We start from the raw sequence: 17,422 nt of genomic DNA on the forward strand, positions 1-17,422 counted from the left end.
CTGGGCTTTCTATCCTGTTCCATTGATCTATGTTTCTGTTTTTGTGCCACTACCATCCTGTCTTGATTACTATAGCTTTGTAGTATAGTCTGAAGTCAGGGAGTCTGATTCCTCCAGCTCCGTTTTTTTCCCTCAAGACTGCTTTGGCTATTCGGGGTCTTTTGTGTCTCCATACAAATTTTAAGATGATTTGTTCTAGCTCCGTAAAAAATGCTGTTGGTAATTTGATAGGGATTGCATTGAATCTGTAGATTGCTTTGGGTAGTATAGTCATTTTCACAATGTTGATTCTTCCAATCCAAGAACATGGTATATCTCTCCATCTGTTGGTATCATCTTTAATTTCTTTCATCAGTGTCTTAGAGTTTTCTGCATACAGGTCTTTTGTCTCCTTAGGTAAGTTTTCTGCATACAGGTCTTTTGTCTCCCTAGGTAGGTTTATTCCTAGGTATTTTATTCTTTTTGTTGCAGTGGTAAATGGGAGTGCTTCCATAATTTCTCTTTCAGATTTTTCATCATTAGTGTATAGGAATGCAAGAGATTTCTGTGCATTCATTTTGTATCCTGCAACTTTACCATATTCATTAATTAGCTCTAGCAGTTTTCTGGTGGCAGTTTTAGGATTCTCTATGTATAGTATCATGTCATCCGCAAACAGTGACAGTTTTATTTCTTCTTTTCCAATTTGTATTCCTTTTATTTCTTTTTCTTCTCTGATTGCCGTGGCTAGGACTTCCAGAACTATGTTGAATAATAGTGGCGAGAGTGGACATCCTTGTCTCGTTCCTGATCTTAGAGGAAATGCTTTCAGATTTTCACCATTGAGAATGATGTTTGCTGTGGGTTTGTCATATATGGCCTTTATTATGTTGAGGTAGGTTCCCTCTATGCCCACTTTCTGGAGAGTTTTTATCATAAATGGGTGTTGAATTTTGTCAAAGGCTTTTTCTGCATCTATTGAGATGATCATATGGTTTTTCTTCTTCAATTTGTTAATATGGTGTATCACATTGATTGATTTGCGTATATTGAAGAATCCTTGCATCCCTGGGATAAATCCCACTTGATTGTGGTGTATGATCCTTTTAATGTGTTGTTGGATTCTGTTTGCTAGTATTTTGTTGAGGATTTTTGCATCTATATTCATCAGTGATATTGGTCTGTAGTTTTCTTTTTTTGTAGTGTCTTTGTCTGGTTTTGGTATCAGGGTGATGGTGGCCTCATAGAATGAGTTTGGGAGTGTTCCTTCCTCTGCAATTTTTTGGAAGAGTTTGAGAAGGATAGGTGTTAGCTCTTCTCTAAATGTTTGATAGAATTCACCTGTGAAGCCATCTGGTCCTGGACTTTTCTTTGTTGGAAGATTTTTAATCACAGTTTCAATTTCATTACTTGTGATTGGTCTGTTCATATTTTCTGTTTCTTCCTGGTTCAGTCTTGGAAGGTTATACCTTTCTAAGAATTTGTCCATTTCGTCCAGGTTGTCCATTTTATTGGCATAGAGTTGCTTGTAGTAGTCTCTTAGGATGCTTTGTATTTATGCGGTGTCTGTTGTAACTTCTCCTTTTTCATTTCTGATTTTATTGATTTGAGTCCTCTCCCTCTTTTTCTTGATGAGTCTGGCTAATGGTTTATCAATTTTGTTTATCTTCTCAAAGAACCAGCTTTTAGTTTTACTGATCTTTGCTATTGTTTTCTTTGTTTCTATTTCATTGATTTCTGCTCTGATCTTTATGATTTCTTTCCTTCTGCTAACTTTGGGTTTTGTTTGTTCTTCTTTCTCTAGTTTCTTTAGGTGTAAGGTTAGATTGTTTACTTGAGATTTTTCTTGTTTCTTTAGGTAGGCTTGTATAGCTATAAACTTCCCTCTTAGAACCGCTTTTGCTGCATCCCATAGGTTTTGTGTCATCGAGTTTTCATTGTCATTTGTCTCTAGGTATTTTTTGATTTCCTCTTTGATTTCTTCAGTGATCTCTTGGTTATTTAGTAACGTATTGTTTAGCCTCCATGTGTTTGTCTTTTTTACGTTTTTTTCCCTGTAATTCATTTCTAATCTCATAGCGTTGTGGTCAGAAAAGATGCTTGATATGATTTCAGTTTTCTTAAATGTACTGAGGCTTGATTTGTGACCCAAGATGTGATCTATCCTGGAGAATGTTCCGTGCGCACTTGAGAAGAACGTGTAATCTGCTGTTTTTGGATGGAATGTCCTATAAATATCAATTAAATATCTGGTCTCTTGTGTCATTTAAAGCTTCTGTTTCCTTATTTATTTTCGTTTTGGATGATCTGTCCATTGGTGTAAGTGAGGTGTTAAAGTCCCCCACTATTATTGTGTTACTGTCAATTTCCTCTTTTATAGCTGTTAGCAGTTGCCTTATGTATTGAGGTGCTCCTATGTTGGATGCATATATATTTATAATTGTTATATCTTCTTCTTGGATTGATCCCTGGATCATTATGTAGTGTCCTTCCTTGTGTCTTGTAACATTCCTTATTTTAAAGTCTATTTTATCTGATATGAGTATAGCTACTCCAGCTTTCTTTTGATTTCCATTTACATGGAATATCTTTTTCCATCCCCTCACTTTCAGTCTGTATGTGTCCCTAGGTCTGAAGTGGGTCTCTTGTAGACAGCATATATATGGGTCTTGTTTTTGTATCCATTCAGCAAGCCTGTGTCTTTTGGTTGGAGCATTTAATCCATTCACGTTTAAGGTAATTATCGATATGTATGTTCCTATGACCATTTTCTTAATTGTTTTTGGGTTTGTTTTTGTAGGTCCTTTTCTTCTCTTGTGTTTCCCACTTAGAGAAGTTCCTTTAGCATTTGTTGTAGAGCTGGTTTGGTGGTGCTGAATTCTCGTAGCTTTTGCTTGTCTGTAAAGCTTTTGATTTCTCCATCAAATCTAAATGAGATCCTTGCCGGGTAGAGTAATCTTGGTGGTAGGTTCTTCCCTTTCATCACTTTAAGTATATCATGCCACTCCCTTCTGGCTTGTAGAGTTTCTGCTGAGAAATCAGCTGTTAACCTTATGGGAGTTCCCTTGTATGTTATTTGTCGTTTTTCCCTTGCTGCTTTCAATAATTTTTCTTTGTTTTTAATTTTTGTCAATTTGATTACTGTGTCTCGGCGTGTTTCTCCTTGGGTTTATCCTGTATGGGACTCTTTGCGCTTCCTGGACTTGGGTGGCTAATTCCTTTCCCATGTTAGGGAAGTTTTCGACTATAATCTCTTCAGATATTTTCTCTGGTCCTTTCTCTCTCTCTTCTCCTTTCGGGACCCCTATAATGTGAATGTTGTTGCGTTTAATGTTGTCCCAGAGATCTCTTAGGCTGTCTTCATTTCTTTTCATTCTTTTTTCTTTAGTCTGTTCCGCAGCAGTGAATTCCACCATTCTGTCTTCCAGGTCACTTATCCGTTCTTCTGCCTCAGTTATTCTGCTATTGATTCCTTCTAGTGTAGTTTCCATTTCAGTTATTGTATTGTTCATCTCTGTTTGTCTGTTCTTTAATTCTTCTAGATCTTTGTTAAACATTTCTTGCATCTTCTCGATCTTAGCTTCCATTCTTATTCCGAGGTCCTGGATCATCTTCACTATCATTATTCTGAATTCTTTTTCTGGAAGGTTGCCTATCTCCACTTCATTTAGTTGTTTTTCTGGGCTTTTTTCTTGTTCCTTCATCTGGTATATAGCCCTCTGCCTTTTCATCTTGTCTATCTTTCTGTAACTGTGGTTTTTGTTCCACAGTCTGCAGGATTGTAGTTTTTCTTGCTTCTGCTCTCTGCTCTCTGCCCTCTGGTGGTTGAGGCTATCTAAGAGGCTTGATGGGAGGCTCTGGTGGTGGGTAGAGCTGACTGTTGCTGTGGCAGTCAGAGCTCCGTAAAACTTTATTCCACTTGACTGTTGATGGGTGGGGCTGGGTTCCCTCCCTGTTGGTTGTTTTGCCTGAGGCAACCCAACACTGGAGCCTACCTGGGCTCTTTGGTGGGGTTAATGGCAGACTCTGGGAGGGCTCACGCCAAGGAGCACTTCCCAGAACCTCCGCTGCCAGTGTCCTTGTCCCCACGGTGAAACAGAGCCACCCCCCGCCTCTGCAGGAGACCCCCCAACACCAGCAGATAGGTCTGGTTCAGTCTCCCCCAGGGTCACTGCTCCTTCCCCCTGGGTCCCGATGCACACACTGTTTTGTGTGTGCCCTCCAAGAGTGGGGTCTCTGTTTCCCCCAGTCCTGTCGAAGTCCTGCAATCACTTCCCACTAGGCTTCAAAGTCTGATTCTCTAGGAATTCCTCCTCCCGTTGCCGGACCCCCAGGTTGGGAAGCCTGACGTGGGGCTCAGAACCTTCACTCCAGTGGGTGGACTTCTGTGGTATAAGTGTTCGCCAGTCTGTGAGTCACCCACCCAGCAGTTATGGGATTTGATTTTACTCTGATTGCGCCCCTCCTGCCGTCTCACTGTGGCTTCTCCTCTGTCCTTGGACGTGGGGTATCCTCCTTGATGAAGTCCAGTGTCTTCCTGTCGATGATTGTCCAGCAGCCAGTTGTGATTCTGGTGCTCTCGCAAGAGGGAGTGAGAGCACGTCCTTCTACTCCGCCATCTTGGTTAATCCCCGATTTGAAGAATCTTAAGGGTTGGACTGAGGAGAAGAAATGGGAATTGATAATGACCAATTCCTTTTTCACATCCCTACATGCATAATATCCATCAGTTCCCTGTGGACATAGTCTTTTATCTTACCACCCTAGAGTAAATATTAGCTGATATTTTTACTTTCCACAAAAATCTTTGGCTTTTGAAGCAGAAGGTGCTTTCAGACTTTACTGTCAGGTGTGGCTGTAGGTATATGTGCCAGGATTATGGTCCATGTAAAAGATGAAGAATTGTGATTTATTTTGCTTAAAGATTGATCTGAGAATAAAGCTAGTACTCTTGTGCCTAAGAATGATTTATTCTTAGAATGTTTGGATTCCTGGTTTTCAGGAAAGATTTTTGGACTTTTGGGAGAGACAGGGCTAGAGTTACAACTAGAGGTCAGGAGATTGTGGCTTGTCTGTCCGGGCATGGAGCGAGCAACTATGTGTACTGCAGCTGAAAAAGGTTGAGTCACATCTTGAGAATATACTTTTTAAAGGATCTTATCCTGTTACTTTCTGCTCTGAGGGTGTTTGTTTGAATACTTTGATTACAAGTTGCCTCTTAGTTTTTACTATTCCTATAAAAGTAATTGATAATACATTTAAGTATGTAAGGGGTTTAAAATTGACCTTAAACTGATAATATTTCAGTTTTCTAATAACAGTAGTAGATAGATCCAAAATATATTTCCCAATAGTAAATAAGCTATAGAAGCCTCTGTGACTCTTCAATACCCTCAATTTCACATGGGACAGCTCCTTTGGGCCTTTGTAGCAAATCAGAGGAAGTAGGTGTTGGCACAGGTAGCTGCTGCAATAGGAAGTAATAATAATGAACTTGATGCTGACACACACAAAAACTCTGAAAACATTTTGGGGCATTAACTTAGGGGGCTGTAGTTTAAAGCAGTTGGGTAAACTTTTTTATAGAGGGTCATATTGTAAATATTTTAGGTCTTGAATGTTAATTCACTTCTGCTGTTGTAGCATGAAAGTAGGTATAGATGGTATATAAATGAATGAGCATAGCTATGTTGCCAAAAAAAATTTTTTTTTTAACTTTTTATTTTTTAGTTTTATTTTTATTTATTTTTGGTTGCGTTGGGTCTTCGTGGCTGTGCACAGGCTTTCTCTGGTTGCGACGAGTGGGGGCTACTCTTTGTTGCGATGCACGGGCTTCTCATTGCGGTGGCTTCTCTTGTTGCAGAGCATGGGCTCTAGGTGTGCAGGCTTCAGTAGTTGTGGCACACGGGCTCAGTAGTTGTGGCTCATGGGCTTAGCTGCTGCACGGCATGTGGGATCTTCCTGGACCAGGGATTGAACCCCTGTCCCCTGCATTGGCAGGCGGATTCTTTTTATTTTAAATTAATTATTTTATTTTATTTATTTTTGGCTGCGTTGGGTCTTCGTTGCTGTGTGTAGGCTTTCTCTGGTTGCGGCGAGCAGGGGTATTGCGGTGTGCAGGCTTCTCATTGCGGTGGCTTCTCCCGTTGCAGAGCACGGGCTCTAGGCGCGCAGGCTTCAGTAGTTGCGGCACGCGGGCTTCAGTAGTTGTGGCTCGTGGGCTCTAGAGCGCAGGCTCAGTAGTTGTGGCACACAGGCTTAAGTTGCTCTGCGGCATGTGGGATCTTCCCAGACCAGGGCTCGAACCCGTGTCCCCTGCATTGGCAGGTGGATTCTTAACCACTGCGCCACCAGGGAAGCCCAGCAGGTGGATTCTTAACCACTGTGCCACCAGGGAAGTCCTGTTGCAAAAAAATTTTATTTACAAAACAAGTGCCAGGCTGGATTTGCCTGCAGGCTGTAGTTTGCTGACCACTGGCTTTGAGGCAAATAAGAGTTATTTCTTGAAGGCATCACTTTTATACTAAGTATAATTTATACTTCCGTGATCACTGACTTGTGAATTCTGTATTCAGTATTGCTTAAGAATTTGTGAAAGCTGTAACTTTAAAAAAGATTTTCACTTGAAGCAGTTATTGTTTTTGAAATGTACTGCTTAAAAAGGGAGTCAGTAGATCTTCTCATTTGCAAATACTGAATATAAAAATCTGTTCGTTATCCTTGGCAGTTTTAAAATATGAGCCATCTCCTTCAAGGAAGATTACCTCTAATATATATACAATTAGAAAAATCCTGCAAAAGCACATAATATTTTATGTTTTGAGGAAGATATGTGCAGGTTGCCAGGTCAAGTCTTTGGATTAGTACTTGCCCTGTTGGTGAAGTTAAATGTTAATATTTGGTGCATCCTGAAAATTTATATTACCTCAAGTGGAAGGATGACTTTTTTTCCTCCCCTCTGCTTTGTTTCTAGGACTCTTTTCTGACTTTTCTGGTTCTCTACTTTTGTGTTATTTTATGTGGTGCAGGGTGTTAGTCCCTCTGACTATGGATAAAATCTCACTTGAGGATTTTTTTTTTTCTAAGAGTCTTAAGAAAGGTTTAACTTGATTAGGTTTGGTTGTACCTGTGTGGGTACTTGTATTTCGAAAGTTTGCCAACTTTTAATAAAAGAAACTATGTAATTTTTTGTCCAAAATATCTTAGTGTATTTTTATCTCTCAGCTGTTATGCTTATTTTGCTGTTTATTAAATGACTAATGCTATACTATGCATACTATAAAGGCGAACAGCTGCTTGGAGAACTACAAGTGAAGAAAAGAAAGCATTAGATCAAGCTAGTGAAGAGATTTGGAACGATTTTCGAGAAGCTGCAGAAGCACATCGACAAGTTAGAAAATATGTCATGAGCTGGATCAAGCCTGGGATGACAATGATAGAAATCTGGTAAAAGGGATGTTTTTGTAAGAACATGATAAAAAATTTAGAGCTAACTCTCCAATTGTAATGTTTGGCTTTCATTATGTAATGCTTTGCCAAAAAACTTTAAGTGAAGGTTCTAGAAATACCTTCTAAATTCTTGTAGTGTCGATGTAATGAGGAAACCATAAGGACATTTGCAACTTCATTCACCCTATTTTGTACTCATGTACTCTCATGAGTACAAATGTACACATTACTGATTCTTATTTTCTGTTTGGAAATCTGTTACTTTGCTATCCAGTAAATCGTATTAAATTAAAATTCTGGGACACAAAACATTTATAATGCAATGAAGAAATCAATAAAAGTAATTATTTCTCCAGCTTTCCCCTTGAGAAATAATAAGCTATAGGGCAACTTAATACTCTGATCCCAAGAATATTCAAAACATGCAACATTGAGAAAATAAAACGTAATCAGCATGTAAATTAAGTCTAAGTCAAGAATCTTATTTCCTGGTAAATCAAGTTGAAAGTGGATCGTGTTTTTCTGTTTCTCCAGATTTCTAGTGGAATTAAATTCTCTTTATTTTTTAGAGATGAACTACTGTTTTCATAGCGTCAAAGGACTGTTATTTAGTCACATCCAGAAAGTGCTCAGATCACTCCCAGAAAGTAATTTAAGAGTTTTAGTAAACTTTCTGGAGTTGATGAGCTGTAAGGTATATAAGGGTAGGAACATAAAAGTAAACAAATTCCTTTTTTTTCTTTTTTTTTTTAAGTGAAAAGTTGGAAGACTGTTCACGGAAGTTAATAAAAGAGAATGGATTAAACGCAGGCCTGGCATTTCCTACTGGGTGTTCTCTGAATAACTGTGCTGCCCATTATACTCCCAATGCTGGTGACACAACAGTATTACAGTATGATGACATCTGTAAGATAGACTTTGGAACACATATAAGTGGTGAGTTGAGATTTACTTTAAAGCATCCTACTTAGTGGAGTACAGTGAAAACTGTTGGATAATTGAGGTTTATTACCTATTGTATCAAGGCATGAAAAATAGAATCTTACATCTCATTCAGTTCATTGTTGTAGACATTTTTTATTCATATAATAACAACATTTACTTAGAACCTTTGAGTTTACCAACCTTTATATATAATTGTTAACTTTTCTATATTCTCTCCCAAACCCTGTTAGGTAAGTACTGTTTGTTTTCACTTAACAGGTGAGAAAGCAAAGCTTAGATTTAAATACTTACCTGAGGTTTTACTAAATTGGAGAAGCTACTCTGATGGCTAGTGTCCTGTGGACCTATACATTTTCTCTGCCCACCGTGCTGTTCCTTAGTTCCCCAGGCTTTTCTCACTTTGATTTGTTTCTGTTTATATTTTTGTATAACTGCCTGGGTGAATATTGAATTGGTGCTGTCTTGAAGTAGTATGTACCAACCCTGGAATTAATTTTTTCATTTCAAAACCTTTGTATAACTTATTTACACTTTTTTTCCCCTTTGATTATGATTGCTGTCTGGGTACTTGATGTGCTGCCTTCATTTGAGCCCATCATTTTATGTTTCTGTTAACTAGCAAGGTTAATTAATAGAGTAGATACTATAAAGTAGATCATTTGACTAGCTGATAAGTAAACTTAAAGACAAATTTTCTCTTTCAGGTAGGATTATTGACTGCGCTTTTACTGTCACTTTTAATCCCAAATATGATACATTATTAAAAGCTGTAAAAGATGCCACTAACACTGGAATAAAGGTATGTGAATTGTAAGCACCATTTCATGCAACATATTTTGAGCACTTTATAGCCTGTTTGGGTTATGTAAGACTGGTCCACCACCCTTAGGGTTTTAAGTGGGTTATTGTAATACAGTGTATGGAAGGCTTTTATAGAGGAAGTTATTTCTGCTTGTCCCTTATTTTAAGATATTAAGAGGTTAAGTTGCTATAAAATGCTGCACTTTGAATAACAGAGTATACATGATTCTATTTTTAGTGTGCTGGAATCGACGTCCGTCTATGTGATGTTGGTGAGGCCATCCAAGAAGTTATGGAATCCTACGAAGTTGAAATAGATGGGAAGACATATCAAGGTATGTTCTCTAAAAATGCATCTTATTTTGAAATGTCTGTGACCTTGGCAGAAATAATTTTGCAAGATAGCGTTGGGTTCTTTCTTTAGATCAGCTGCTTCATCTTTATCTCTTGGGAACTGGGAACATAAAGAGGAAAAACAAAGGAAATGACCTGTTCATGGTAGGAATTGTGTCGTAGCTAGCTGGTGGGAATTATTGTCATCTACCCTCGTAGCTGATAAGAAGACACCTGGGGATTTATCCCAGGATGGCTGAAATGTAGGCTAGATTTTCTGTGACTAATCACAGGCTCAGACAGAAGCCAGAGGCCCTTTCCATTGATGACTCTCCCCACCTTTTTTTTAAGTTGAATTCAAAATTTAGAGGCCAGTTAATTCCTTGTGTGTCCTTCCTTTAATCTTTATTCCCCTTGCTGCCTAGTCTTTCCCAGCCAGTGCCTGTGTACACAATCCCAGAGTCACCTGTGCTTTCTGGTGTTGTCAGTCCAGCCTTTCTCCAACTCCCAGGGTTTATCTGACCACTCTCCAGCCACCATTCTCCTTCCTAATCTGTGCTCATGCTCTCTGTAACTCCTGTCTTAAAAACTTTCTAATAGAATGTTTCCTATATTTCCTTTAACCAAATCCTGACTCCTTTGTAATCTGATTTAGCATGGAGACTCTCATGCTTCCTTGTCCCTCAGTAAATTCACATCATTCACCATTCTTTGCATTCCCCTGTAGATACTTTTGGACTGTGGTGTTCTACCAACTGCACAGTGGTTCTTCCTCTAAGACCTGACACAGAGCCTGTCCTTGTTGCTCTCTTGCAGATCCTTAAACCTGTGAACGTCTGTACAAGTCAAAAATTCTTAAGACTTCTCACACTTGGATGGGAGGTGTTACGGGCTAATGAAGAAAACATGCTTTGGGGTTAGGCAGGTCTACCTTTGAGTTTAGATAAATTCTGTCACCTCTAAGAACCCAAGTTTCTTTTTAAAAAGTTTTTTTTTTTTTAAGATTTAATTTTATTTATTTTTGGCTGCATTGGGTCTTTGTTGATGCACGCAGGCTTTCTCTAGTTGTGGCGAGAGGGGGCTACTCTTCGTTGTGGTGCGTGTGTTTCTCATTGCCGTGGCTTCTCTTGTTGCGGAGCATGGGATCTAGGCACGCAGGCTTCAGTAGTTGTGGCTCGTGGGCTCTAGAGCGCAGGCTCAGTAGTTGTGGCTCACGAGCTTAGCTGCTCCGCGGCATGTCGGATCTTCCGGGACCAGGGATTGAACCGGTGTCCCCTGCATTGGCAGGCGGATTCTTAACCACTGCACCACCAAGGAAGTCCCTCTAAGAACCCAGGTTTCTTTGACTGTAATAGGATTCAAGATACCGTGTTTTGTTTTGTTTCGTTTTGTTTTTGAGAAATATAAATTTTATGACAGTGCCTGGAATTTACTGGTATTCAACAAATATTTGTTGTTTCCCACCCCCAGTTTTGGGATCGGTGCCACAACAAATAATACGTATTCACGTCTCTCTCAAATCATCTTTCCCTTCTATTTTCTCCTAATTCTACAACTTTGGTTGGCATGTGGTCCGCCTTTCAAGGTATATTAGGTGACAATTTGACTTAATGTTTAGTCACCACATAACAGTTCTAGCCTGCAGTGTTGGAATCCTTAATATCTACTTTCTTACCTCTTCCACTAAGCCAATGCAACATTTTAGGTTCTATCATTTCGGTACCCACTTTTTTATACCAGTTATTTTGTTGATCAGGGTTCTTAGTTGAGGGTGACAATTCATTTTTACTAGTTTAAGCGTAAAGAGTATAGACAAATCATGATATTGGGAAGATGAAGAAATGGACTATAGGCTGAACTTTAAGAAGCAACTCCCAAAAACCACATAACAGAACCAGGCCGGGCCATCAAGGGAGTGGTTTTATTTACCTTGATCAAGAAGCTATAGAATTGGAAAATTACCTTTATAGCCGTTCGTTCCAGAATTAGCCTGCCACTGTCCACAACCTGTATACTATAAAAATGGATACCCCTGAGCCCTGCTTCTTCTACGTAACTTAGTTATATGTGTTAGGTTGGTATGGCTAAGAAATCTTTTTATTTAAATGTGTTTTTGGTTGGCCTGGGGGGTCAGTTTGTCAGGTGTTAGAGGAATAATAATGCTTGCTGAATTTTAAAATAAATTTAGCTTATCATTTATATAAGAAGGAAGTTTTTTTTTAAGAGCTAATTAAGAGTCTTATTTTTCTGTACCACCCCCTAAATTTGTAATATGCTTGTCATTATTAAAGATTTGAAAAAAAAACCTTGCTACCTAATTCTGCCCTAGAAGAAAGGTAACTCACACTGAAGATTCTAGCACTGCAGAACTAGATTTTTTTCTTTTAACCTTTATTGTGGAATATAATAAAAACTGAAAATACACACAATATAAAACTTCAACTGAACAATTATAAAAGCTATGTAACCTTACCCCTTGACAAATAGAATACTGCCAGCATTACAGAAGCCCCCCACTATTCTATATACATACCCCTTCTCAATTACAGAAGCCTTCTTCTAATAAGCCACTATCTTGAGTACTAAGGATTGGCATTTCCTTTTCTTTGTCTTTACCATCTATTATGCATCCCTAAACATTAGTTTAATTATGCTTAATTTTGAACTGTGCGTGTGTGTGTGGAATTGCACCGTATGTATATAATTGTGCCTTCTTTTGCTCATTTGGTTTTATTTCAGGTCAGTGTATCCGTAGCTTTTCATTTTTATTGTTGAGTAAGTGTTCCATTGTGTGAATGTACTCACAATTTGTTTATTCTATCAATGATCCCAGGACCTTGGGATTGTTTAGATTTTCTTCTTTAATGTTTGAAATGTTGATGTAATAAAAAAAATTTAAGGTTTCTTAATTCTATTATTTTGACACAGAATCCTCATTTTCAAATTACCTTTTGGTCCATAACCATGAAAATACATATTTTTCATGTTTGTAATGCTTATATACATGATATTTTATGACTGTAGTTTTATTAACAATAACTCCCTAGATGGACCCCCATCATGTCCTCATCACATAGTTTATTCTTTTTCCATCATTTTCCCTACTTCTAGTTTTTAATCAATAACATTGCAATATCCCAGTAGTTTTCCAGTTTGTATTTAATTGTCTTAATGTGGGGTTATTTAATAGAGCCATAGCTGTTTGTGCTTTTAGAGACCCTGAATAACTTTTTTTTTTTTCTGTTATGCCAGTGAAACCAATCCGTAATCTAAATGGCCATTCAATTGGGCCATATAGAATACATGCTGGGAAAACAGTGCCCATTGTGAAAGGAGGAGAGGCAACAAGAATGGAGGTATGTATGCCATTAACACTGTTCTTTTGTGAAGCATTTTGACTTTTTTTTTCTACCAAACTATGAAGCTGGTAGTAGTTGAGTATATAGTATGTTGAGCAAAATTAACTTGCCGTCCATACTCACCCTGACAGGAATTGGGCTGTGTGAGTGTGCAGATAGTGTCTGGTCAGACTGAGGCTCAGTCAGCTGTGGAAGTGAGGCATGTCAAAGGTTCATTCAACACTTGGTGAATATTTACTGAGCATCTCGTAGGTGCCCGTCTCTTTAGTAGGCACTGGAATGTATTCAGTAGTAGCGAACAAAATTCCCTGCTTATGTAAAGCTTACATTTTAATAGACGACACGAAGACCAAAAGTACTAAGGAGATAAAGCAGGAAAAGGTAGATAAGGACTGCCAGGTATGGGACTACCTCAGCCTGAAGTTGAGATGGGAATTTTATTTAGTTCTGAATTTCTGAATTTTTCTTCTCTACCCTTGACCGTTATATATATTTTTAGGAAGGAGAAGTATATGCCATTGAAACCTTTGGTAGCACAGGAAAAGGTGTGGTTCATGATGATATGGAATGTTCACATTACATGAAAAATTTTGATGTTGGACACGTGCCAATAAGGTGAGAGACTATAGTTTTTATGTGACTGATGAGTTTCTCTTCCCAGTTAACAGCATTTTTAAAAGTGACGGACATCCACGGTGGCACATTCATAAATGCACAGTTCTATGGCCTAAAAATAAGTTCTGTGGATTTCTATAATTCAGCAGAAAAATTGTCCTGTTAAAAATTTTAACTGAGATGAAAATGATGTAAGTATTCTCTTCATATCCAGTTTCCAACAAGCGTAATAATTTCAGAGATTATCATTTTGCTGGCATTCCTAGGTTTTTGTTCTTAGTATTTTCCCATTGGTAAACTTTATATTTTTATGTACTTTTTTTTTTTTTACTTTTCGGAGATGGTTGAAGTGTCTATTTTTTGTTCGGGTCTTTCAGCTTACTGCCGAAATTTCCCCCAAAAGGGAAATTCCCACCTTCATACTATTGATGAGTCTGTACTTGGAATTTAACACACACATGCATAGACACATAAATATAAGATAGCCTTCATCTGGTCTCCTATTCATCTGCCGTCTATAATTGGGTATTATACATTCTGGTTTTTGAATGTTGGAAGAGGCAGCAAAAAAGAGTTTTTTGAACTTTAATTACTAAGTGAAGTCATAGCTTTGGTTTGAGTTTTCCTTAATGAGGGAAATGAGTTGCTAACTTTTTAGCCAGTTATTAATCTTGGATTTTCTTGTCTTAGGCTTCCAAGAACAAAACACTTGTTAAATGTCATCAACGAAAACTTTGGCACCCTTGCCTTCTGCCGCAGATGGCTGGATCGTTTGGGAGAAAGTAAATACTTGATGGCTCTGAAGAATCTGTGTGACTTGGGTATTGTAGATCCATATCCACCATTATGTGACATTAAAGGATCATATACAGCGCAGTTTGAACATACCATACTTTTGCGTCCAACATGTAAAGAAGTTGTCAGCAGAGGAGATGACTATTAAATTTAGTCCAGAGCCACCACAACACCTTTTATTTTCTAAGCTTTGTTGGAATACGTTATACCAGAATTAATTTGCAACCTGTTGTCTGTTTAACAGTGGACCTATGTAATACTTTTATCCATGTTTAAAAAGGAAGGAATTTGATAAAAGGCAAACCATTTAATGTAATTAACCAAGGAAAAGCTTTCAGGACTTTGAAATGTTAACTGTTTTCCTTCTGTCTAGGAAATGCTATAAAGCTCCAATTAATTAGGAATGACCTAATACATTTTGTTTCAAACACCTAAGAGATGCTTTTCAGGTATTTATATTGCCGTATTCTTAATTGAATGCTTTGAATGACTACATCCAGTTCTGCACCTATACCCTCTGGTATTGCTTTTTAACCTTCCTGGAATCCATTTTCTAAAAAATAAAGACATTTTCGGATCTGAGAGCTATATTTCAATGTCTGTGGTTATAATTCTGTACAGGAAATAGTTTAGCTTAATGTAGGAAAATGTAGAGCCTTTTATCTGGGTTGTAGACCTCCGCACTGAAACTTTTCTTCTGACATGGTGGCTAAAACAAGATCTATACATGCTTAAAGTGGGAGGAGAATCTTCATAAATTAATATACAGCTTTAGGAATATTTTACCTTTATTTTCTTTTTAGGACCATATTAGTCCTTGTCTTTCATTTTTCTCCTGACATTGGAAAGATCTAATTAAAACATAACTTAGTAGGAACATTGTACCAACTTAAAACCTTGATTTACTAAAATCTCAACCTTTAGATCCTTTGTTCAGTGGTAGTTATTTATTGAGAAATGTATTCAGCTTAGTAAGCGAAAAGGGCACTTAAAACCACACAAATAAAGAAAAACAGGAGTACTTCCCATGTTTGGATCTTGTTCTAGTTAATTTTTAGGCTTTTTCATTAGTGAACCAAATTCTCTTAACACCCTGCCCCTGTACTGGCTTGAATTCATAACATCTTGGGTGGTATTTCAGGAAGTGAGGTTACAGTGACGCTCATAGCAGCTAAGTGCAGAAGTTAAATGTAAGCTGTCTAATACTTGTTTGAACTGAGCCCCACAGTTCTTGAACAGATTGCTTGAATTCCGTGTAAATGATTCGTTGGGAATGTTCCCACGTAATTTCAAAATTGTTATGTAGCAGGGTAAAGCCTTAATTTGTATATGCTTTAGCACAATAAGATTGCCTCTGGGATGCTGTTTAGTTTGTATTTTGTTTAACATTTTTCTCCTAAGAAATCTGACTTCTGTACTAAATCATTTATTATACATTAAAAAGTTGCTCTTTCACATTAGAGCTATAAATGTTATCTTGTGGGATAAACAGTATAGTTTTTAGCTATATGAGCCATGTTTATTATGGTGCTAATGTTCAATAGCTACCTTTGAATAATTTCGCCATTTCCTGTGATGATGTGCAAGTGGCAGAGCTCACCAATTCACGCCTGGACATGTTACAGGGTTTGGGCCCTCCAGCTAGCTCTTTTGGGGTTTTGAGTCCATACCTTTCTGATGTGCTTTGGTGGGAGGTATAAAGTATCTTGATTTCTAAACCCAAGAACTTTCGAATTGAGTCAAGAATTTGTAGCTTTGTAAAACCTCTTTAGCAGTAGTGATCTCAGACCAGTTACAAGCTTGAAGCTCCCTTCCCAAGTTGGGAGCACTGGCATCACTGCATGCCCCGGAATGGCAAGGGATATGATCTTGTAAATAGGAAAGCTGTTACTTAAAAATTGTATTGTTCACCTACTAGCCATGTATCTCTTGAAACCATTTTGTCATGTTTACAATGATGTACCTTATTGGTAACAAATTATTAGCTTGATGTTTAACAATAGTGCCTTTAGTAAATTATTTTACAACCAAAACACGTTGTTTTTTGTTAGATCAACTTAGCAGAATGTATAAGTCCACAATGAGATGTACTGTAAGAAATGTAAGTTTCTGTTCATTGACTAGGTTTTAGTTTTGTTATTTTAATAGCCGTCATTTTTTTAGATCAGTTTTAGGTTCGTAGCAAAACTGAGCATAAAGTACAGAGTTCCCATGTACCCCCCCCTTCCTTGACTTCAGACACACAGAGCACCCCCCCCCCCGGTTGGTTTTAGTTTTAAGGATTTAAAAAGTAAAGGGCTAAGTCACTTACTTACTACTTTCTCATATATATTTACATTGAAGTAAGTACTGAAACAAGCAACTATACCATTGTAAACAACATAGCTTTCAGAGTTGTTTTTAACTGTTCCACTAAAATTAGGTACTAAAACGTGTAGCAGTTTAAATATAAAGTAATCCTTGACATTAAGAAACGCTAGACTCAGGTATCTTGACCACAGTAAATTTTTAATGAGGTATAATAATGTTAACAGTTGAGGTAACAACTTGCATAGGTATTTAATAGATGAATGATTTTAAACCTTAGCCATTTAATACTTGAGCTGTAGTTTTGGCATGAATGATTGATTTGTCTGTTCAGTGATAAATTCTCATTGCACTTCATGATCAGCTGCCTCAAATGATTTCAACCTGCAAGCAAAACCCACTTGAGAAAAAAGATAAATGATCTTCCAGTGGTTAACACTTAGCTAAGATCTTACCATAGCTCATCTGTAGAGGTTAGTGGATTCTCATATTTCTGAATAAAATTAAATTAGCAGCTGTAGGACTTTAAGCTTGTTAGGGAAGAGCAAAGAGTATTACATACTATATTTTTAAAAAATGCAAGTGTAATTTTTAATTTTAAAAAAGTCAGGGCCCAGTGTTTGAATATCTAAGAGGCTCTTAGTATTCACATAATCCTAGCAAGAGTAACTTAATCCAGGCTTTAGTTATTTAGAAAAATGAGATATTGAATATTTTGCCCAGATGCCAATATCTTCTGTGTCCTATGCAATTTTTTCTCCTCAAGGCTTATTTTTATCCCTTTAAACTAAAAATTTCAAGATACAATATAGTACAAAGCTTTAAGAGCTCTAATGTTA

At 37.6% G+C, this 17,422-nt stretch overlaps 1 protein-coding gene across 4 annotated transcripts in view; it reads left to right on the forward strand.

Moving 5' to 3' along the window:
- The window catches only part of METAP2 (methionyl aminopeptidase 2), a 33,225-nt gene extending 18,367 nt beyond the window's left edge, over positions 1–14,858 (forward strand). For 3 of the 4 annotated variants that reach the window (XM_068560697.1, XM_068560695.1, XM_068560696.1), the window contains 7 exons: positions 7,264–7,425; positions 8,183–8,364; positions 9,078–9,172; positions 9,413–9,509; positions 12,760–12,863; positions 13,366–13,481; positions 14,172–14,858. In XM_068560697.1, the coding sequence (XP_068416798.1) occupies positions 7,264–7,425; positions 8,183–8,364; positions 9,078–9,172; positions 9,413–9,509; positions 12,760–12,863; positions 13,366–13,481; positions 14,172–14,424 (1,009 nt within the window). In that variant the 3' untranslated portion in view covers positions 14,425–14,858. Of the gene's footprint in view, positions 1–7,263; positions 7,426–8,182; positions 8,365–9,077; positions 9,173–9,412; positions 9,510–12,759; positions 12,864–13,365; positions 13,482–13,527; positions 13,673–14,171 lie in introns of all 4 variants that reach the window. The other variant, XM_068560698.1, reaches the window with a different exon arrangement.
- The last annotated feature ends 2,564 nt before the right edge of the window (positions 14,859–17,422 follow it).

Source organism: Eschrichtius robustus, chromosome 13 (assembly GCF_028021215.1).
Source record: "Eschrichtius robustus isolate mEscRob2 chromosome 13, mEscRob2.pri, whole genome shotgun sequence".
NCBI classification, from domain to species: domain Eukaryota; kingdom Metazoa; phylum Chordata; class Mammalia; order Artiodactyla; family Eschrichtiidae; genus Eschrichtius; species Eschrichtius robustus.